This window comes from Crocodylus siamensis, chromosome 5 (genome assembly GCF_052110815.1).
Source record: "Crocodylus siamensis isolate JL-2025a chromosome 5, ASM5211081v1, whole genome shotgun sequence".
Classification (NCBI taxonomy): domain Eukaryota; kingdom Metazoa; phylum Chordata; order Crocodylia; family Crocodylidae; genus Crocodylus; species Crocodylus siamensis.
The window spans coordinates 165531204-165554377 of NC_143399.1; the positions used below are offsets into that span (position 1 = coordinate 165531204).

General features: G+C 46.4%; 2 protein-coding genes across 2 annotated transcripts in view; one reads left to right on the forward strand and one right to left on the reverse strand.

Annotated features, from left to right (window-relative positions):
• COL28A1 (collagen type XXVIII alpha 1 chain) overlaps positions 1–23174 on the forward strand; it is a 150599-nt gene that overhangs the window by 25903 nt on the left and 101522 nt on the right. The window contains exons 10-11 of the mRNA XM_090046961.1: positions 1756–1800; positions 9676–9729. Of these exons, the coding sequence (XP_089903087.1) occupies positions 1756–1800; positions 9676–9729 (99 nt within the window). The remainder of the gene's footprint in view (positions 1–1755; positions 1801–9675; positions 9730–23174) is intronic.
• Positions 6706–9634, reverse strand: LOC149864859 (uncharacterized). The gene is made up of 2 exons (XM_090049601.1): positions 8771–9634; positions 6706–6840 (listed from the first exon to the last, which is right to left on the reverse strand). The coding sequence occupies exons 1-2, from the start codon at positions 9318–9320 to the stop codon at positions 6773–6775; spliced, it is 618 nt and encodes a 205-aa protein (XP_089905727.1). The 5' UTR covers positions 9321–9634; the 3' UTR covers positions 6706–6772.

A 23174-nucleotide genomic window follows, 5' to 3' on the forward strand; every position in this document is an offset into this window, starting at 1 on the left:
CAGCAGCCTGGCAGCATGCAGTGTACTGCCTAGCACAGCAGGTAAGTCTGTTGTGCGGAACGGGCATGGGGGGGCCAGACTGAGGTCCACCATGGTAACGGAGTGAGTGAGGCAGGGGCTGGGGTGAATGGAGCCCCAGGGCTTAGGCTGGTCGTGGGATGCTCAGAGACTGGGCAGCTTGTCCAGGGGCATGGCGAAAGCTCCTGCCACTGTGTGCACTGTGGTGGAGGCCCAGGCGGCATGTGCCCCCTGGATATGTGGGGCAGAGGTGGAATGCCACTGTGGGGTCTGCTCTGCCCCCATTGCAGCTGCCCTGGGAGTGGTGTGATGCTATGTGCCTGCTGCATGTTGGGCACAGAGCCCAGCCCATAGCGGCAGCCTGCCTCCACCCAATGCACAGATCTGGGGGGCACACAGCAGCGGGAGCCCTCCTGCACCCCTGGATGAGTTGTCCAGGCTCAGAGTGTCCCAAGATCCACCCAAGCCCTGGGGTGCCTTCCACCCCAGCCCCTGCGCCTGCCTCTGCCCCACTCCCTCCCTCACCATGGGGGCCTCAATTTGGCCCCTCACATCTCTTCCTCATGACAGACTTATCTGCTGGGTGTGTGTGTGTGTGTGCATGTGTTTGTGTAAGCACGTATGCACTCAGCCCTCCACCCTCCCAAATAATATTTTTCCCCAGTGCAACTGTTTGCAGCCTTCTGGCTGCCTGCCACAGCCAGGCTGGGATCTGGGCAGGCCTCTGTTGCCCACCACAGAACCTGAGCTCCCTAGATGTTGCTGCTTTATTCATTAGTGAACGTTGTAGAGAACACCAAAAACAAAGAAAATAGGATAAAAAGGCAAAAGCAGGGAGCTTTTGGATTGGCAGAAAACTCTTCACAGTTATGAAACAAATTAGAAGTGAGTAGGAGGTTAAGAATGGAACACAATTCAGTGTCCATTCTGGTAGCTTGTGAAAAACTAGTACAGCAGGCAGACTGATGTACTATCTTCACTGGAACAATACAGTATCAACAACCAATAAATACTTTTTATAGAAAGAGGAATCATGATAGTAGGCTAATGATTAATAGAAAATTACCATCTTACCTTGGGGGAGCAATAATGTTATTTATGATTGCAAGTTATTCTAATTACCCACAGACAGCTTTCTCTCAGCCAAAGAGAAATGTAGATAGCCATGTGAGTGTAAAGTCAAGTAGAAGCACCTTATAGATTAACCAAAGTCTGCATATGTGTGTGTGTGTGTGTGTGTGACAAACTTTTGTAGGCTGAAGTTAACTTCATCAGATGCTGTCTCAGATGAAGTTTAATTGAAATTATTCCGGTGTAAAACTGATTAAAGTAAAATCAGATTTGGCACCCATATCACAAAAATACTATCATCAGACGCATCAGTAGACATACAGGATATGTACCCAATGGCAGCCAGCTAGTCAACAAACTAACTCTTACACATCAAAGCAAACTGATTTCTGAACCTCTTTGTATATCTTGCATCATAAAGGTATTTGATAAAAAATTCAAGAAAGAATCAAAGGGGGAAACAAAGAGCATTACTAAAATGAAAACAGAATGCAGTGGGTAGAATGACACCAAGAAAATACGTGAGCAGAGACATGGATTAAACTTGGTCTTTACATAGGTAGAACAATTTAGTTTCCAGTTTCAATACTGTATATTTCATGCGTGGCTCTAAATACAAACTGTTACTAATTTACGTGCACCTGTGTTTTTTTATTTTTTGCACAGGGATTTGAAGGGCCTATTGGCCCAAAAGGACCTCGGGGACCTCAGGTGAGAGAATTGCAAGTGAACTGTTAGGTAACAAAAAAATAGTAGTTTTGCTGTTCTCTGTGGCTAGGGACTGAAATTACATATAAACTGGTCTAAGTGATCAGAAACCAGTTTAAACCTGTAAGAGAATAGAAGTTCATTGCACATAGACTAGTTTCAAAATGGCAGAAATTGGTTTAAGATAGGCCAGGATGGATGTAGTATCAAATTTGACTGATTAAGGTTAAACCAAATTGAACTTCTGTCCCAGATCCCCTCCTGACAGACCTCAGAGACACCAGGACAGTTACCTCACAGTCCCCCAGCATCCCAGGAGTCTTTACACTTCCCCTACAACCTCCCAACAGGGTGGCCGGCTGGAACACAGCTCACACTCCCCTGCTCCAGCCCAGTGCCTAGCTGGCCTTGCCCCCCACGCTGTCACATAGCTGAGGCAGCAAAGCCTCTTGCTATAGAGCAGTAGGGGAGGGAAACGGGGGTGGGGGACAGAGCTCCCTGCCCAGCCAGGCCGCCAGGCCCTGGTCTGACATGCTGTGGGGATCCAAGAGAAACTGTCCCCTCTCCCACGTGGCCAGGCAGCTGTTCAGCTCAGCTGCTGCTGTAGGTGAGAGGGGGGAGCAATCCCCTGGCTGGTCCATTCTCCCCCTCCCCACTCCCTTTTTTATGGAATAAAGCTATATAAGTATAGAAACCCTCAAGTCCAAGGATGTTAACCTTTTTCAGCCTCTGTCGGAACGAATTTGCAATTTATGGAATGGCTGTGTTCTTATGGGATGCTTAATTATATCCTAGCTTGTCTCGTTATGATATGGGCATAATTTGCTTTTAGGAGCTTTAATTATTTTATTACTTTTTGTCAAATACTTTTTCAATATCAGATTTAGTAATTTGATTGCTACTAGTAGTTAGGAGCGTTGTTGAATTTTATATTGTTTATACAGGAATTTGGATCGCTTGTTAGGCAAGATAGAAGAATATATATAGTTTTTTACTTGTCATAGCACAGAGAAGACATGCTTTGAAAACAGTTGTTTTATTGTTTCTTATAAATAGGTTTCACTTTTTTCCTGGTGTCTCTGAGGTCTGTTTAAATAACATTCTCTGCCACCTAAATCCTTTAAAATACTTTCTTCAGTTCTTTCAGCAGTCATTTAAAATGGATTTTGCTGCGCTCTACTCTACTGAATTGCAGCTTCAGCTCACAGCCCCATCTGTGAGAACATTTTTGTACACTCAGTGAACCAGCTAACTTTGGGTTTTGGCCAGCTCTTTTTTCTTTGTAGTACTAGCATAACATTTCTTAACATTTTCTCCTTTTTTTTTTACTGTAATAAATTATGCAGTCTCCATGGTTGAAATCTTTTTTTGCTTATGCATCCCTGTTTAATCAGCAGCAAAATTCTGTGAGGCCTCATAGCACAAAGAGTTGCTAGGTCACTGCTCAGTACTCCATTGGTTATCAGTAGGGATCCTGGTTTTATTTTTATATGTAACTATTACATTTACAATTTTAAAGCAGTTTGGAAGCCTACTAGTGCCTCAATCACTATAGCAAAATAAATTCTAAATACCTATACATTTTGGTATTTGATTTTGGGTTTATCATGGAAAAATCAGAGCTTCCCTTGCCCCCTTAGCTCACCAGGAAGCAGGTTCAGTCCTCTCACTCCCAAGTGACAGCCCCCTGGCCCTGCAGGTGCCTCACCCTCCATCCACAGCCCCCTGGGCCCTACTGGTGCCCCTTGCCCCCCATCCATGGCCCCCTGCTCTACCAGTCCTGCCAGAGGGGCCAGGGCTATGGGGCTATGGGGCCAGGGACTTGGTTTGCAGTCCCCTGCTCCCCTGCAGCAGCACCCAAGCCCCAGCTGCTGTCCACAGGAGGCAGCGGCTGCTGTGGCCTGACCAGGAGCAGAGTGTGGAGCCTGGCTCTCCCTCCCCAGTGGGTGACATGGCCAGAGTGGAGCCCGTGGCGGGGGCGGGTGCAAGCTGCCTGCTGCAGGCTTGGCCTGGGGGAGGTGGGGCTGGGTTCCCATTCGATGTAATAGTATTGAGATGTTAATCAGGTGGGAGGCTACCTATTTTGAACCCCAATATTTAGGGGAATATCCACATCTCTGTTCCACCCCTACGCTGCAGCCCAAGCCTTGTAGATAGCATCCTAGGCAGCCAAACTCAGCCATACTCTTCACCCTATTAGCTGTGGTCCCCTCTCTGGGACATTCGGCTCTCCCTTAGGCCCTGATCCTGTTGCAGGCCAGTTGGGATCTTGAGATTCTCTGTTTTGGGCATCCCTTGTGGTGGACCACCTTGGCCCTTTGAGCCCCACTTTGGGTCCTGGCCCCAGAAAAGGCCAGTTGAGGGTCCCTCAGGACAAGTCTAAGCTGCTTGCCTGCTCACAGGGTTTGGGATCCCCCATATCTGGCTCAGGTGCTTTGCAAAGCATACCTGACCCCATGGGGGTCACTCGCCTCAGCACTTCAAGAAGCTTACCTGGCCTTTCCTGGATTATATAACCCAGATGAGGGCTGAGCTTAAGGCACCCCAATCCACCTTACATGGAGAGGTGATCAGTCCTGGCAGTTACATGGGGACTGCCACACCACCAGGAGCCCCACCAGGTCTTCCTGCCCTGGCAGGATGCAGATTTCGGTCATGCTCAGGACCAATGAGGCCTCCTCCTTCCCCACAGCCTCACCCTTTACCTCCAAGGTCAGGGGCGACATGTAGGAGGTGCACGCAGGTACACATGCATCCCCTGAGCATGGGGGTGCACCCCCTGCAAAAAGGCACCACTCACACTGCCAGCAGCATCTTTGCACAGTCTCTGGTTCCCATTGGCCACCAGCAATGCTGCTGGTGGCGGCTGCAAGTGGTCACCATACCTTGGTCAGAGCTCGCCACCCCACGTCCCCACTGCTGACAGTGCTAGTGGCATCTGTGGGAGCTCCCATGCTTACCGTTGCCGTGCTCCCACTGCTGCCATGCTCCTGCCACAGCCATCACTGTGACCCACATGCCATTCATGTCCAAGGTGCTCCTAGCAGAGCTCAGCAGAGGGATGTTTCTCCTCTGCTGGCTGACCATGAACTGCCCTCAGCTCAGGGAGCTGGGCCTTGAAATGGCCGCCCTCATCAGGCACCTGCCCCTCCCTGATCCAGTCTTTAAAGTAGCAGCACCACCAGTACCCTGCCACATGGCCATGTACATGTACCCTGCCAACCTGCAAAGAGCTCTTTGCAAAAGAGTAAAACATGCTTGTTTCTCTGTCAAAATCCACATTTTTCTCAGGTAGAGGGAAAATCCGTGCTTTTCTCTGTTGCCCTTTGGGAAACGGAAACCTGGATCCCTGGATATCAGGTCTGTGGTCAGAAGCCTCAATAAACAGAACTTCATAAGCTCATTTTGAGTTCAGCAGGTGTGAGACACACAGGAGTGCACTATGGAGACATATCTAACTTGGGTATCACTAATAGGATTAAGGATATACATCATTTAAGAATTGGCGCCCACCCTGTTGCTCCTCACAGTTACCAGGAATCTCCCCGTCCCTCAGAAGTCTGGTTTTGGCCACCTGTCGGGAAAACAGACATTCTTATGCTCCACGATTCTGAGGGAGTGTTTCAGCCTGGATACCTTATACACCTCTTCCACAGCTTACCAGAGATCAGAGGAGTGTTTTTATTGTCTTTGAGAACAGGAGTTATCACAATAACAACAATCTCTAAAAGCATCTTAAGGAACACTGTATTTATCAGGAATAAAAAAATTGCAAGTCGGCAGTAGGCAGCTGGCCTCATAGAAGTGGTTTCATAAACTTGAATGGAGAGGAAATGATTCATAGATTCATAGATTCATAGATGCTAGGGTCGGAAGGGACCTCAATAGATCATCGAGTCCGACCCCCTGCATAAGCAGGAAAGAGTGCCGGGCCTACATTACCCCAGCTAGATACACATCCAACCTTCTCTTGAATACCCCCAGGGTAGGGGAGAGCACCACCTCCCTTGGGAGCCCGTTCCAGACCTTGGCCACTCGAACTGTGAAGAAGTTCCTCCTAATATCTAATCTAAATCTGCTCTCCTCCAGCTTGTGGCCATTATTTCTTGTAACCCCCAGGGGCGCCTTGGTGAATAAATACTCACCAATTCCCTTCTGTGCCCCCCTGACGAACTTATAGGCAGCCACCAGGTCGCCTCTCAACCTTCTCTTGCGGAGGCTGAAAAGGTCCAGTTCCTCTAATCTCTCCTCATAGGGCTTGGCCTGCAGGCCCTTAACCATACGAGTGGCCCTTCTCTGGACCCTCTCCAGGTTATCCGCATCTTTCTTGAAGTGCGGCGCCCAGAACTGCACGCAGTACTCCAGCTGCGGTCTGACCAGCGCCCGATAGAGGGGAAGCATCACCTCCTTGGACCTATTTGTCATGCATCTGCTGATGCACGATAAAGTGCCATTGGCTTTTCTGATGGTTTCGTCACACTGCCGACTCATGTTCATCTTGGAGTCTACTAGGACTCCAAGATCCCTTTCCACTTCCGTGCCACCCAGCAGGTCATTTCCTAGGCTGTAGGTGTGCTGGACATTTTTCCTCCCTAGATGCAGCACTTTGCATTTCTCCTTGTTGAACTGCATTCTGTTGTTTTCTGCCCACTTGTCTAACCTGTCCAGGTCTGCTTGCAGCTGTTCCCTGCCCTCCGGCGTGTCCACTTCGCCCCATAGCTTAGTGTCATCTGCAAACTTGGACAGAGTACATTTCACCCCCTCGTCCAAGTCGCTGATGAAGACATTAAAGAGTATCGGTCCAAGCACCGAGCCCTGCGGGACCCCACTGCCCACACTCTTCCAGGTCGAAACCGACCCATCCACCACAACTCTCTGGGTGCGACCCTCCAGCCAATTCTCCACCCACCGGACTGTGCAGTCATCCAAGTCACAGCCCCTTAACTTGTTCACCAGTATGGGGTGGGATACCGTGTCAAAGGCCTTCCTGAAGTCCAAGTATACGACATCCACCCCTCCTCCTGCGTCGAGGCGTTTTGTGACCTGGTCATAAAAAGAGACTAGATTGGTCAGGCACGATCTACCTGCCACGAACCCGTGCTGGTTTCCCCTCAGCATAATTTGTCCTGCCGGGCTCTCACAAATGTGAGCCTTGATAATTTTCTCAAAGATTTTGCCAAGGATGGAGGTGAGACTGACTGGCCTATAGTTACCCAGGTCCTCCTTCCTCCCCTTCTTGAAAATGGGAACCACATTGGCCCTTTTCCAGTCCTCCGGGACTTGACCCGTGCGCCACGAGCGTTCAAATATTCCCGCCAGTGGCTCTGCAATGATGTCGGCCAGTGCCTTCAGTACCCTCGGATGGAGCTCATCCGGGCCTGCCGACTTAAAGGCATCCAGTTCCTCCAAGTGACCCTGCACCACCTCAGGGTCCACGCATGGAAGTCTGGTGCCTTGCTGCTGCCTCCCTACACTCCCAGTGAGAGACTTGTCATGCCTCTCACTTAGGAACACTGAGGCGAAGAACTCGTTGAGGAGTTCAGCCTTGTCCCCTCTGTCCGTCACCAATTGTTTCTGCCCATTTAGCAGGGGTCCTATTCCTCCCTGGGCCTTCTTTTTACTCCCTATATATCTAAAAAACAATTTCTTATTGTCTTTTACTTGGGTTGCCATCCTCAGCTCCATGGTAGCTTTGGCCTGTCTAACTGCCTCCCTACAAGCACGAGCAGAAGAGGTATATTCCTCTTTGGTGATCTCTCCCTGTTTCCACTTTTTATGTGCTCCCCTTTTGGCCCTTAGTCTGCCCAGGATTTCTCTGGTCAGCCAGGGAAGCCTCCTGGCCCCTTTCCCTCTTTTACCTCGCACGGGGATCGTCTCGCTTTGTGCGAGAAGGATAGCTTCCTTAAGGCACAGCCACCCTTCTTGGGCTCCCATCGTTTCAAAACTACTACTCTGCAGTGCATCCTTCACTAATCGCCTGAGTTTGCTGAAATCAGCTTTCCTAAAGTCCAGCACGTTCACCCTACTGGTTACCTTACCCACTCGACGCCTTATGTTGAATTGTACTTTTAGGTGATCACTGTCCCCCAGATGGCTACCGATCTGTAGGTCCCCTACTATGTCATCCCCCGTTGCCAATACCAGATCCAGTAAGGCATTCCCCCTAGTGGGACCATGTACCTCCTGCGTCAGGTGGAGGTCCTGTACACAGGTTAGAAACCTGCGTGAGCGGTGGGACTTTGCTGTCTGTGTCTCCCAGCAGATGTCCGGGTAGTTTAGGTCCCCCATGACCACCGCCTCTTTAGCTTTTATGGTCTCTGAGAGTTGCCTCAGGAGCCCCAAATCTATTTCTTCCCCTTGATGTGGGGGTCTGTAGCAGACCCCTACCACCAAATCCTTTTCTCCTTGCCCCCCATGTAGCCTAACCCACAGTCCTTCTACTTCCTCATCCTTTGATTCTGTCTTGATGAGGGTTGATGTATATTGCTCCTTAACATAGAGCGCAACCCCTCCCCCCCTTTTCCCCACTCTGTCCTTTCTGTACAATCTATAGCCCTCAATATGTACCGCCCAGTCGTGGGATGGATCCCACCAGGTTTCCGTCAGCCCCACTAAGTCGTAGTCGTTTAGTGCAACCAGGAGCGCTAGTTCATCCTGCTTGTTCCCCATGCTCCTAGCATTAGTATATAGGCACTTGAGCCCTGTGACTGGTGCTTTTGCTACCCCCTCGCTCCAAGTCCTAAAGGGCTTTTTGTCTCTAACCTTCCCGTTCCTTACCTGTGCCGTATTGCTGTCCACCCCCTGCCTTTCATGTTCCCAAAGCTCTCTTTCTTCAGGCTGGGCTGTCCTTGTGGGTGCCACCTGGTTTGGTGGTCCACAGCCTCCCCCACCCTCATCTTCCCCTCCCCCCGACGAGCCTAGTTTAAAGCCCGCCGGAGGAGATCCGCCAACCTGGAAGAAAACACACGCTTACCTTTGGGGGACAGGTGAAGCCCATCCCAGCTGAGCATGTCCCTCGTTGTAATGTGTGGGTCATTGTCCAGGAAGCCGAAGCCTGCCCCGAGACACCACTGCCGAAGCCGCCAGTTGGTCTCTCGGATGCAGTTCTCATGCCGTCTTCCACGTCCGTTCACTGGTAGGATGGAAGAGAATACCACCTGTGCACCAAATTCCCTCAGCACGCTGCCGAGAGCCTGGTAGTCCGCCATCAGGTGATCGGGGGTTCTCCTGGCCGCATCATTAGTACCCACATGGACAAGGACCATGGGGTAGTAATCGGTGGGCTTGATCCTGGCCTGGATTACCTCTGTCACATCCTGAATCTTAGCTCCAGGCAGGCAGTAGACCTCTCGTGCTGAAGGGTCCTGGCGACAAATGGGCCCTTCCATACCTCTCAGGATGGAATCGCCTATAACGAGCACGCGTCTCCTCCTCTTCTGGGTCCTCTCGGATCTCTTGATCTGTTTGGAATGTGAAGAATGTGGCATTTCCTCCTGCCCAAGGGTTTCCTCCTCCCTTTCCATCTCCTGCAGAGTCGCCAAGGCCTCGTACCTTGGTGAACTTTCTTGGAAAGCAAATTCTATGTATTAGGGGTAGTTTGAAAGTATCAAAGGGTGAGAAATAGGAGAAAGAGGAACAGGAATTGCCACATTCAGTTTACAAGCAACAGTAAAATATTCTTTTTTACAAGAGCATGGTTAACTGTCATTTGGATTATGATAATACGTCCATACCTCTCACTGACCGTATAACAGAGAAACAGTCCTTGCTCCAAACAGCTTAGCAATAGGCTGCTTTTTACTATATTTTGTCCAAGCAACACTCAAAAATGAAGCTTTATCTGAAGAAAACTAAACCTGTGCTTTTACTTTGGTAAAGGGAATTGGAGGACCTCCTGGTGAGCCAGGCACAAAAGGTATTCCAGGAAATAAGGTAAGCTATAGCTATGCATGCATATCTTATACAGAGAGAGCACAATCCTAGAACAGGGCTTGCATTTTCTGTTGGATGCATTTCTTGATAGCAGCATTCTGCAATAGTAACATACCAGATAACAGAGTCGTCAAGCTAGTACATCTGTTTATCACAGATAAGTCTCTTTTGCTCCTCTAGTCATTCAGGAAGTTGGCTACAAAAGTAATTTTTAAAATAGAATCATATTATGTTTAAATATTCAAAATAATTTGAAACATTTGTTTGTATAAATATGGGTTATTCCTATTTAAAATTGTTATAAAATAGCAGCTCTTGTAATGCAAGAACTCAACATAAAGTATAAAATTATATGGATTTAATTTTTGAGCTATTAAGATAGTTCAATAGAATTAACTAGACCAAATTTATAATGTAGTTAGATTTTTTTCCCCAGAAATCGTTGGCATATAGTTTTATGCAAATGTGTATGTTTTACCCATATGATGTTGATGATTAGTAATGAATGTTGCACAGCTAAATCCTTGTGCATCTATTTGAAAATATAGGAATGAATGTTAACACCAGCATAATGCACATGTTACTGCAAGTTTATAGGTAATGAATGTAAGGGCGCTTCTATATTACATGAGATTGGGTGTATGCTGTGAAACATTTGTGTTTTGTTTCTGAGGCAACATGTTCTTCTGCAGATGCACAGAACAGTTGTGTGGAAAATATTTATCATAGAAATGATTTTGGAATGTTGGCCTCAATTACATTTTTCATCTTCTTGACAAGTGCTTTTTCTTGTTCCTTGTTTGTCCATCTTTATTTAGGAGGCCTTCAGTTGATTATTTCAGTAGGAAAAAAATAGGCTGATGGGTTTGAAAGAAACTATTCATGCATGTAGCAAAATACCATGCCTTCACTTAGCTTGATTTCAGCATTGGAAATGATAAAAGGCCTGGTTTCTATCTCTAATTTCACACTGACAGTGCAAGTGAGTGTACTGAACCATTTGTGCTTTCCCCCCCCTCATTTTGGGTGCACGCACGTACAACATACACATTTGTATATGTGTACGTATCAAATTGCAGCAGTGAAGACTGTCAGCATTGCAGAAGTGAAGATTCTCAGCATTCACTTCAATTCACTTCACTTAATTGCAGAAGTGAAGATTGTCAGCATTCAGTTGTGGACAAAAATTCAACTTCGACATTTTTTTTTACCCAGTTGAAAAAAAAGGCATTCTGGGATTAATATTTATTGCCTCATGTTGATTCAACTTGGAGGCTGGACTAGATGACTTCTTGAGGTCCCTTCCAACTCTAATTTCAGTGGTGACGAGTAGGGAGTGCACGGGGTGCATATGCACCTCCTGAGAGTGCTGGTGCACCTCCTGTCAGGCCGCGCTCCCCACTCAGGCGATGGGCAGAGTGGCAGGTAGGAATGCTGGTCAGGGAGTGTGAGCACCAGATGTAAGCTGTGGCCGCTTTCAGGAGCAGCATGGCTGCTCAAGACCTGGTAAGTTTTGCTGCAGGGGGATACTCCTTCCCTGTCAGTGAGATTGGTTGTAGAGGACCCCTGCCCCAGTTGGTGTGATTGGCCATAGGGGGACTCCCCTGTCCCAGTCACTGACTGGTCACTGCGGGGGGCACATGCCCCCCCGACTAAGGCGGTAGCAGTCATCCATGCCTAATTTTCTACAATTCTAATAATAATTAAAAAACCCCTCTCAACTCCAAGAAAGTCGACTTGAGATCTGATATAAGAATAGGGTTCTTCCTGGGTCATACAACATCATTCCATAAATAAAGATTCTGCTGGACAAATGTTGGCTTTCCATATACCTAAATAACCTTGTTGTTTACCACCTAGTTAAACTAAGGACAGACAAAGATTATACACATGTGTATGTGCATGTATACACAATTTGTTTTAATTACTCTAAACCACAGCTATATTTGTCATTTTACCACAGTTTGAGAGATTTTTAAAAAAATGTTTTTTATCAGATAGTGAATGGTTGTTCACAGATTAATAAATACATATGCATCTAGTTAGGGCCTTTTTCACTTGAGTTTTATGATACTCAGATGCATAACAGTCTCTGAAACTTCTTTCATCCTTACAGAAGGATTATTCAGCTACTCTTTTAAAATTCATTTTACAGATACTTAGTACAGTCAAGTGTCAGGAACTGAAATCATCAGTTATTTTAGTGACCCTCTCCAATGATTCAAAAGAAAAAAAAATCAATCTGTTCCCAGTGCTGATTCCAATATAGCCCTTCAGTTTCCATGCAAAAGCTTTTGGTTATTTAGCTGAACTAGTGACTGAACTCTCATTTGGGAAAGCTAAGGCTCATTAACCAGCATTAATACATGTGGCACAGAACACAAAACACCATTGCTGACAATTTTGTTTATTAATAGGTCAGGTTACAGGGACACAATGTGGAAGAGGAAGATAAAATTCTAGTGAGCTTGAACTCCAAATTAAGCTAAATGTAGTGTGAACAGGGAATGTGCTATCTCCTGCACACATCAATACCAACCAGTTAAGACCTGATTTATGGTATGGAAAGAAGACAAATTGTACCAAGTTAAGTTTGGGGGTGTTGAGTAGGGACCAGGAAGACTGCACTTTTTGGATGCAGTGCAGTCTTCATGGTCCCTACTCAAACCAGGACTCTCTCTCTCTCAACTTCCCTGACATGGTGTTAATCCAGTGAGCAGGTCATTGGAGAGGAGTGAGCCTTGCTTGCAAAGATGCAGCATCTTCTGTTGCAACCAGACCTCCTATAGGTGCTTTTATGGGCAGCCTATGACCTCTTAACCGACAAACCGCCCCTTACAACATTCTTCGTATTTGTTTTGCAGTCTCTGCTGGACCCTTCCCAGCACTGGCCTTTCCTTATGCCATTTTATAGTCCTTCTAGTAAGTTCATGTTGGAACAGCCTTGCTTTTAGCTTATGGGCTTCTCTACACGTGGCCCTTGTAAGCAGGATTAGCCTAAAGTCACCATTTTTAAGGTGCATTAAAGGTGTGTGTCCTTAATGTGCTTTAAAAGTGGTGATTTTAGGTTAAACCTGCCTAAATTTGATACTGCTTAAAGTGAGTACCAAATTTAGGCACAATTAGCTAAGTCACATTAGCTCATGTGTAGATGCTGAATGCACTTTAACATGGTGAGTGTCAATGGACACACACTGCATTAATGCGCATTAGCATGGCTACATGTGGGCTAATGCAACTTAGCTATGCAAGCCTAAATTTAATGTGCCTTAATACATATTAGTGTGTCTATGTGTAGACACACGCCTAAAGTGCCTTGATGCACCTTAAACAAAGGCGCATTAAGTTTAGGCACATGAAAGGCACATGTAGACACACCCTAGTTAGCCTTAATCAGGTTCTTATCCAGCCTATCCCAAAGCCTGTGCACGGTATGCATCCTGGGCCAGGCCTTTTGCTGCAAGTGTTCTGCTCTCCTTTGCTGCTTAGTACTTCTACCTCTTACTGCTGGGGGTCCTTACCTTATACTCCCACAAGAGCAGCGCCTCCTAGTCTGCAGTGACCTTCTTAAAGGCTGCTTTCCTTTTTTAACTTCCTTCCTTCCTTGTGATGGGGTCCACAGGTGGGGGCGGGGGGAACGGGAATGTTATAAGGATTTAAAGCAAATCAGCTTTTCCACAGTAATTGTTTCATGTGTATGTTCCCAACCAATTATTGGGCATTAATAGCAAATTATGAATCAAGAGTCCTTATTGTGACTATTTCAGAGCTTATCTAGGTTAAAAATTGTGTTCAGTAGTTCAGCTGCTGCAGATAAACAGACAACCATGGTATGCTCATGGAAACTGATTTTAAAAAGCTTGCTTAGTTAACCAAATTGTTCCCCTGACTTCTAATTCTAGGCCCTTCTGGTAAATTCTGTAGATTTAGGAGCATTTTGGATTAAGATTAAAGATTTATTAATTATAGTAAATACAGATTTCTCTAGGAAATAAATAAGGCTGCAAATGGAATCAATGGTAAGTAAGTTTGCTCACGAATATGTATTAAAAAAATTATGCTATGAAAATTGTACCTCAGAAAAATTCCTTTGCAATGAGCTGCTAAGGATTGCTGTTACTTCAGTTGTGCAAATTCAAAGTCTCCCAGGAGATTCTAAAATCCACCTTCCTTATAAAGGGGTAAACTAAAACTAGGATCCTATATATCAGAGTATATATTCTACAGGGTAAGGAAAAAGGGAAGATTTACAGTAAATATAACTTTGATGTCCAATGAGGCAAAGTCTTTCCCTTGTAGCACATACACATTTTAGTATTCTTAAAAATAAAGAAATAGTTGATATTAGCAATATGATGAATTTAGTGAACAGAGTTCCTAGTTCTGCTCACAAAAAGGAATAAGAAAAAAATGCCTCTAATTTTGTTAGGACTGTTCCAGGACTAACATTATGGAATTATAACCCTCAATATTAGTAAATCCAGATCAAACAGGATTTTCATTCCCGCTATCTGACTTCATTTTAACAAAAGGAAAGGAAAACCTCAACTACAGAAAGAACAGAAACTTAAAACGGATAGACAAAATAGAGATAAGAATTGTAAAAAGATTTCTTTGGGAAGTGGAATTTTGTTTACACCTGCACAAAGATTTAGTGCTCACGACTGAATTATTTTGATAAATTGTACACTACCTAAAGTATCATAATCCTGATAAAGGAAACACCATGGCTATTTGCAAATGCAGAATGAAATATAAAAGAATGTGCTGGTATATTAAAACAACATTCTTCAACACAACAGTTATTTTTGGGTTAAGGGATTTAAAGTTTTCAACTTGTTGCATGTGGTCTGGTTGGCCTTTTTGTGGGGTGTCAGCTGTGAAACTAGAGCCAACATCAGCAAACAACCATTTGGCAGAATGGAGTTTCCATAATACTCCATATACTCTTAGTTTCCTCTCGAATAGGAAAAAAAATTCCCATGTCAATGCATACTGGGATTAACAGCTGCTTCAAAGATGGGTAAAAGTCACTTGAGGAAAAAATGCTGTGTTTTACACAGAAACAATGAACAACTTCTGAAATTACTTAAATTTAATGGGACTCCCATCTACATTCACTACAGCCATCATGCACACATGTATATAAGCATGTACACATGCACATCTAACTATGATATATGAGTGTACTTGAATGCTGTGGTTTAGGAAACATTCCACACAATTATAATGTTTGAAAAACTCGATTATAAATTACTGAATGTGAATGTAGAACAGAGTGTTTATTTGGAAGACAAAACTATAAGACTCTTTCCAAGAACAACACAGAGCTAGATTTGTATCTCAACTAAGAGGTGAGTCAATCTTTGTCCAGTACCGGTTTTCATAAAGGGCTCACCACAGTAACACTAATATGCTTTTTGGCAATGTCAGCAAATCAAACTAGTGCATACTGTAATTTTTCAGCCATTCTGGAATGGCTTTTTTGTCATTTCAAGGAAACTAGCATAGGGCAAATATTGCAATAATTAAAAACAAAAGTCACTAATAGATTTTCTTAGATGTGCAGGCCTTTTCTGGTCCGTCCTCTTGTTATGCAAGTAGTTCAGTTTTCCTAAGTGGTTCTGGGTGCAAACTTGAGGAGGGAAAGGACGAGCAAAAAATAACAGCTGCTGCCCCTATGGGCTGGCCATGCCACCAATGGAAACCACTGCTAACCTGTGTTACTGCTCACAGGCTACAAGGGCAAATGGAGAGGGGGGGCTAGAAGGGACCCCAGGAGGTCATCTAGTTCAACCCCCTGCCCAAAGCAGGACTGTCTCTTTCTAAACCACCCTAGACAAGTATTTGTTTAACCTGCTCTTAAAAAGTTGCAAGGATGGAGCTTCCATGGCCTCTCTAGGTAATGTGTTCCAACACTTAACCACTCCCATGAGAAAATCCTTCACAATATCTGACCCAAATTTCCCCAGCAGCAATTTAAGACTATTACTCCTTACTATTTGCAAACAAATTATAGGCCAAGAGTAATTATTTGGTGAATATTTTAATAATGAATATTCAGCATGCTTGCCTGTGAGAGCAACTTCTACTTTAGAAAAATATTTCACAAAAGTGTCTCAAAATAGTTGATTATTGCCCTACTTTTTTTATCAGTTAAATGCATTTCTTTTGTATGGATTAGATTATTTGACTATTTGTATGGCCCTGTGGTATTGTAGTTATCTAAGTACCTCCAACATTTTAAATGTCCTTTTCCATCACCAAATACTTATGTAGAAAGGAAATACTATTATTTAAAATTTCACAGGTGTACAGTAGAAACATCAAAAACTAAAAATTGCAGTTATGTGACTACACAAGTACATTTAGGCATGTAAAGGTGAAATTCAGAGTGATTAAGTGACTTACCACAGATTGTGTAGGAAAACTTTGGTGGAACAGGGAACAACACGTAGTTTTCTCGAGTCCTAGACTAAAACCCTTATTAATAGATCATTCTTTCTTTCTCTGCTTAAGCTAGCAGCCAAACCAGAAGGATGTTCTATGGGGGAAGCTTTGTGGGGGGATCTGAACCATATTAGTGGCTCCAGTGCTACTCTTTTCCCAGCTGGCAAAGCAATACGGCTGGGATGTTCCTTTGCCCCAGCAATCTCTGGTTGTAGAACAGCATCTAAGACAACCAGAAACACTGCCTTTAGACTGTTCTCTACACAACAGGGAACTGAAGATTTGAATTCATCTTAGGTCTTGTGTATACCACTGCAGTGGCCAGTTGCAGTAAGGACAGGGCTAAACACACCTCACCCATAACCTGAGGCCACTGATGCACTCCTGACCCACAAATTCACCGATGAGATTACACTGCTTTCATCTTCATCACCTGCTCTAGAGCCCTCAGTTTGCAGCAGGCCTGAGAGTAGCTACTGGGGACATGCCCAGCATGTCTTTGCTTGTCAACTTCTGTGTCTAGAGTACAATAGTGGATTCAGGTGGCTGAGGCATGCTCAGTCTCATCTTCCTCTACCACAGCATACACGGCCTATACTACACTGAGGTAGAAAACTTAAAATTAAGGTGTCCTGTCACAGGAAGGCAATCCTATTTGACTGGGTTTAGGCACATAGGAACCCTATACAGCTTATGTAGATATACTTATGTTGTAACTCACCAAAGCATATGAATTTCTGATTCAGTTAGTCTATAAGCAGGGACCTACTTTAATTGTGGTTTCAGGATTTCCAAGGAAACCACAACAAATGGCAGTTTCCATGATCACCGCACAAAATGGCATTTCCCAAGATTTTGCATGGAATCGCCTGGAAAAAAAAGAAAGCTTACTGAAATACAAAGAAAGCCATGGAGCACATGGTTTCAGAGAGAGCTAGTGAGAGACTGAGATAGTGACATAGACTCAGTGGAAGTGCCAGTCAGAAAAGCAAAAGAGTTACAGTGCCATCTTTTAAGAAGCCAGATGCAATGCTGCAGCAATGCTGCAGTCTGAAAATGAGTGGTCAACCAATCAGTGGTGAGGGGTGGGGCTTCTGGAGGCCCCCTGGCCAATCAGTAGCAAGTGGGGGGGAGGGGCCTGTCACGATAAAACTGCGAAATTGGCTCCGTGAGCCACAAGCAGGCTGTAAAAATTCCTTTGTTTCACCACAATTTAGGTAGATCCCTCTAAGGTTTGCATCTATCCTGCCTTATGCAGTTTATAGAGAAATGTAGGCACATCTGAAAAATGATCCAAATAGACAGATAGATACTCTACAGAAAATGGGAAGAAGTAGGCTTCTCAAAAGAACCTAAGCAATTCTAAGAACAGGAGAAAGTCTGAACTTCTACCTCTTTAGAAGTACAGGCACCAAACTTAGGCTGCACATCAAAGAGTCCCATTCATTTGGTATCCACAATACCTACTCCCTCTTTAGAGGTTAGCTGCTTGTTGGGGTGATGTGGCACACCATTTGCAGGACAGGTTCTGGTCTCTGCTTTCTTATTTTGATTTTGGTTTTTGATGTTTTTTAACCAAAGAATATCCATTTGGCATTAGACAGTCCTGAGAGCTGGGCCTGGAACTCTTTAGAAATGGTGTGATCATCCAGTTACAAAGTTCAGCGCTCCCTTGTTTGTTCTCCTTCTAGCCTTGTGACCTTTACATTCTAGACTGCCCGGTGGGCAACCTTCAAGAGGAAGGGATCAAGGTGTCCCACCCAGATTGTTCTTTAGCCTGGCAGGAAGGGAACTCTCTTGGGAAGTGGGTCTTGTGGATTTGGATCTCAGTAAGCTTAGGAGAATCTAAGGACTCAGTTTCCCATTACCAGAGATCCTGGTTTTCTCTGATTAAAAACCCCAAAGCCATGATTAAAATTAAAGGCCCCCCACAGCCATCCCCTATGCTGCTGGTGCCCCTCACTCCCCCCCACACCCTCCCTCAGGCCTCCCGATGCCCCTCACATCCCCAGAACAGCCCTCCCCACACAGCCACAGACATGCAGATACACATGCACACACAGACACTGTCATCCACTCCAGAAGGTAAGTGTGTGTGTGGGGATGGGGCAGGGCGGGGGAAAAGGGGGGCCAGATCAAGAAGGGGGAAGCATGCCCCTATGCCTGTTCCCAGGAGCAGGGCTGGGGGTGAGGGCAGGGGTGCCCCTCTGCAAGCTGCACACACATTGGTCAGCCTGACAGGGGGCTCGCACATGGTGGCTGCCACCACAACTCTGCCACTGCACCCCATATTGCCATCCTGTGACCAGCTTCATGGCTTTGCAGGCAAGCAGCATAGGGCACGGTAGTGGCAGCGGCTGCTGTGTGCAAGCCACATATGTGCCGCCTGCCCGGCAGGGTGCAGTGGGGGGGGGGGGAGGCGCTCGCACACAACAGCTGCCACTACACCGAAGCTTGTGCCCCGCATGGCTGCATGGCTTCACACCAGTATGGGGTGGTGGCTGTGGTAGCTGTGTGCTGACTGGGTGCCAGGGTAGGGCTTACACATGGCAGCCACCACAGCTGTGCTGTGGAGCCATGCCTGCACGAAGGTGGCTGCTGTGCATAAGCCCCCCCATCCATGGGCATGGCTCTGCAGACAATCAGAAGTGGCAGTGTGAGGTGGTGGTGGCCCCCTGGCCAGCCAGCTCACATGTGACACATAGAGGGGCACCCCTGCCTTCACCCCCGGCCCTGCTTCTGGGACCAGACTGAGGTGTGGGGCAGGGAGGCACTGTGGTGTGCCACTTGTGGCTGGTGGCGTCCCCTGCCCCCTCAGCCCCCAGCCAGATTCTTCCCCACAGCCCTGCCCCACAACCCCCAAGCCCCACTTACCTCCAGGTCCCAGGGGTGAAGGGCGAGCCTGAGCCCAGCCTTGGCTGACTCAGAGGATAAGGCCCCACCCTTCCCCCTCTCCCTCCCATTCAGGGCAGGGCCAGGGATTTCCTGCCCTTTCTGCAAACAGCTTTTGCAGACTGGAACTGTGTTAGCCTGCAAAAGCTCTTTGCAAAAGTGGAGAATCTGTGGATTTCTCTGCTAAAAGGGGAAATCCATGTTTTCTCTGATAAAAACAGGGAATCCATGTTTTTCCATGGGAAACAGAAAACGAGGATCCCTGCCCATTACTAGGGGAGTGATCTAATAATTTTTGAGCTGCGTTCAATGACTTCAAGGCAAACTTAATGGTTTGAATATTTCTAGAGATTTATTTACCTCACCAGCAGCAATCTGGATTGCAACATAGTTTAGGCAGAGGTTAGACACTGAGTCAGGGCAAACAAGGAATTCTTGAAATCTAACATTAAGGAACCACCTGAACTTAGGTGGCCACTAATATTTGTGTTGTAGGACCCATCTGGGTTGCTCTTTGGAACTTCAGGTCTCAAATTCCACCCAAATCATGCTTAGGCACCAAACTAACCAACTGGACCTCTCCCTAAGCGATCAAGTCACTTCTATAAGAGAATTTAGGGCCCTTGTCATGTGATGAAGGGCCCTTGTACATGTAACAAAATCGACCCATTTAGCAGCTTAATCTCCCTTTTTAGCAATTTAATTGTGTAACAGTGTACCCTTTCGGTGGCATATTGTGATTAAATTTCATAATAGTGTACACCTTCAGTGGCATATTTTGACTTAACTGACTTTTTTATGTAGCAAAATAAAACACATCCAATGTATTTTAGTTTGCTACATAACAAATAACAGCGATATTCATCACGTGTACAAGGGCCATACATTTGTAGATAGCTGGCAGGGATGATGCACGTGGCTCTGGAAGCCCAGGCATGCCCCAGGAAGCTCAGGCTTGGCTGGCTTCCAGTGCCCTGTGCACTGTTTCTGCTGCCTTCTCTGGCTGCCAGCACACCCAGCCACCCTCCTGCCATCGTCTCATACTGTCCCAGGGGCAAGTCAGCTCATTCCTGGGTGGTCTCAGGCAGCAGGAAGGTGGCGAGGACGGTGCATGGGGTGCTGGAAGCCACGAAGCCCAAGCTTCTCTAAGTATGCCTGGGATTCCAGCACCCCATGCATCACTGGATCTAGCCGGTTCTGCCTCCAAGCTGGGGAAGCACCTGCACAGCTAGCAGCCCAAGAGGGCAAGGAGTGAGGGGCTCACTTTTTTTTCCCCTAGTGGAGCCTGCCCATGTCTCCTGTGGCTGGGGAGTGAGCTGCTGGTGGGCCAAGTGGCCCCTAAGCTGTGGGAGGTGCTGGTGCTTCCCTCCATGGTGGCAGCATCCCTTGGGTGGCACCCACCTGGTGGCACCCCACCTCAGGTGGTCCTGGGGGGCACCAGCACTGTGAAGGGAAGCACTGGGGTCTCCCACAGCTCTGGGACTACTTGACCCTCTAGCAGCTTGTCCCCTGGCCACGGAAGATGCAGGCAGGCTCCAGGAGAAAAAAAGAAAAAGGATCAGGCCCCTCATCACTTTTTTCTTTTTTTCAGCAGAGCCTACCCACATGAGCTGCCATCAGGTTGTGCAGACCTTGATCTGTGGGGATGACCGATGCTTCCCTCTGCAGCAGCAGCACCCCATGGAACTGCCAGGGTGGGCTACTAGTGAGAGGGTGCTGCTTAGGGGGTGCTGCAACCATGGAGACAAGGACTGGGGCCCCCTGCAGCTCAGGGCCTGCTGGCAGCTTGGCTCCTGGCTGCCAGAGAGGCAGGCAGGCTCCAGGAAAAAAATGGGGCAGTCACTATTCCATTACAGTGATGGAAGTCCCTAAATTGAAATGATGAATTTTTAATCGACACAATTAAAACCCCACCACTTCAATTTGGGGAGAACTAAACCTCTGGTGCCTTAGTTTCTTAAGGGATATTTGAAAACATTATACTCAGTTTAATTTCTCTTTCTGTAAATAAACCAATCTTACCAAAATTATTCAACTCATTTCCAATTTCTTATCCAAATGAAAACAGCCAACAGATTTTCAGCTTTCTGCTTTGCTTAAGGGATAACTGTACTTATAGTAGACTCTTTTTCCAAGATAATAGAAAGCAGATAAGTATTAACCATGGTTTTATTATTCTTGGCTTTCCTAGCATTTCTTGCTGATGGGAAATGTTTAATGGAATTTATTTTTGATGAATGGATATTAAAACACAAACTTCCATTAGTACCAAGCAACCTTTGAAGTAAAGCTGGCAGCCAGGAAAAACTGATTCTAAGGCAATGAAATATTTATTTTTAAATTGTTTTAAAACAGGCCTGAGAAAAAGATATCAGTGGAAGGGAAACAATTAAGTTCTAATCTGAGTTACACTGGTACAAATAGTATTAATTTTAATTAAACTGGATAAAACACCAGCAGAATCTGCCCCAAAGTCTCCATGAAAATGACGATGTGAATGAAAGTCAAATAATACTGTCTAGGAATAGGCTACTTAGGAGTTACTTTTAAAAAGTCTAGTACAATATTTACTTGACTACAAGATGACCCTGAATGTAAGACAACCCCCCCAATAATTACATTCTACACATAGAAATTTTATAAATTTATTAGAATTGTCCATGTATGGAATCTAATTATTATAGAGAATTATTTAAAATTCATCCCCTCCCCCCACCCTGGCTACTTCAGGTGGTGAGGGGAGAGGTGATAAGGGGAGCACTAATGGAGCAGCTGAGGGGGTAGACAGTGCAGGGACATGTGGTAGGGCAGGTGTGGGGGGCAGTAATGGGGAAGGCAGCATGGAGGTGGTGCGGGAGGAAGTGAAAGAGGCAGGTGGCTGCCACCTACTCCCCCAACTTACTCTCCATTGTGCATGCCCCCCGTCCCCACAACCTCAGGCTGTCCCAGTTCCCCCTTCCCTTCTTCCCCCTTCCTCCCCTTTCCACACTGCTTCTGCCACCCACAACGTCAGGTCCCCACTGCCCCTCCTCCCACCTCCTCCCTCCCAAAGTATCTCCCTCCCTGCCTGTCCCTCAGCATCCCCTTCCCTTCCCTTTGCTTCATGCTGGCAGCCTCCATCCCTGCTGCAGACTAGGGCATGGAGCATGGCTCCAGTCTGTTCTGTAGGAGCGGTATGGAGCCAGCACTGCTGTTCCAGCCTGGCCCTGTTGCAGCAGGGGTGGGGAGCCAGTGCTGCTGCTACAGGACTGGACTGACACTATGGTCCATGCCCTGGGATACAGCAGGGATGGAACCTGTGGTGGGCCAATAGGGCGTGCTTCTGCGCTGAGTCACCCACCTCACTGTGCCCGACCACCTTCCAGAATCCAAGAGCCCCCCTGGGGGTGCCTCATGTCTGGCCAAACCCCTTCCCAGAGCACACCCACTAGCCTGGGGGTAATGCCACCACCACCCAGAGGCTAGACTAATCTTGGCTCTGTGGCCCCTGGGAAACACAGGCCTAGTAGCCGTTGAAGGTACTTGACTCACTTCAAGAACTTGGGGTGCTTCCTTCAGTCTGAAGAACAAATAGTCAGCTGAACCAAGTCAGCCCCTTAGTCAGCTGAACCAAGGGGACCCCAAGGCATAATTTAGGCCCTCTCTCAATAAGTCTCCCATGCTAGGTACAAAGGAGAACTTTATTGGTTACAATGAGTAGGTTTGGAATAGGGTACAGAGTAGAGCAATATCAGAGAAATCCCATAATGCAAACAGGGTGGCTGGGTAGCTTTTGATCAAACATCTGAGTTACTGAAAGCTATATATCTAGTTAGATCTCAGGTAGCTTACTCATGAGTATCACCCAGGGCAGGGGCAGATTCCCTCTGGAGGTAGGCAGTTCATTGATCATGAGTTTCAAGAGAGAGAGCAAGTTTCAGATGGTCCAGCTTCTTTCTCTGAGTTTTTGCATCATGGCTACTGCCCCTCCTCCTGGACAGTCCTTAACTTTTATAGATTTTATGACTTCATTTACCTGGTCCAATGGAGGCCAGCACCTGTTGGTTGCCAGCCAACCAATTTGAAATGCATCACTGGTTGCCAGGTAGACTGGCAGGGTCTCT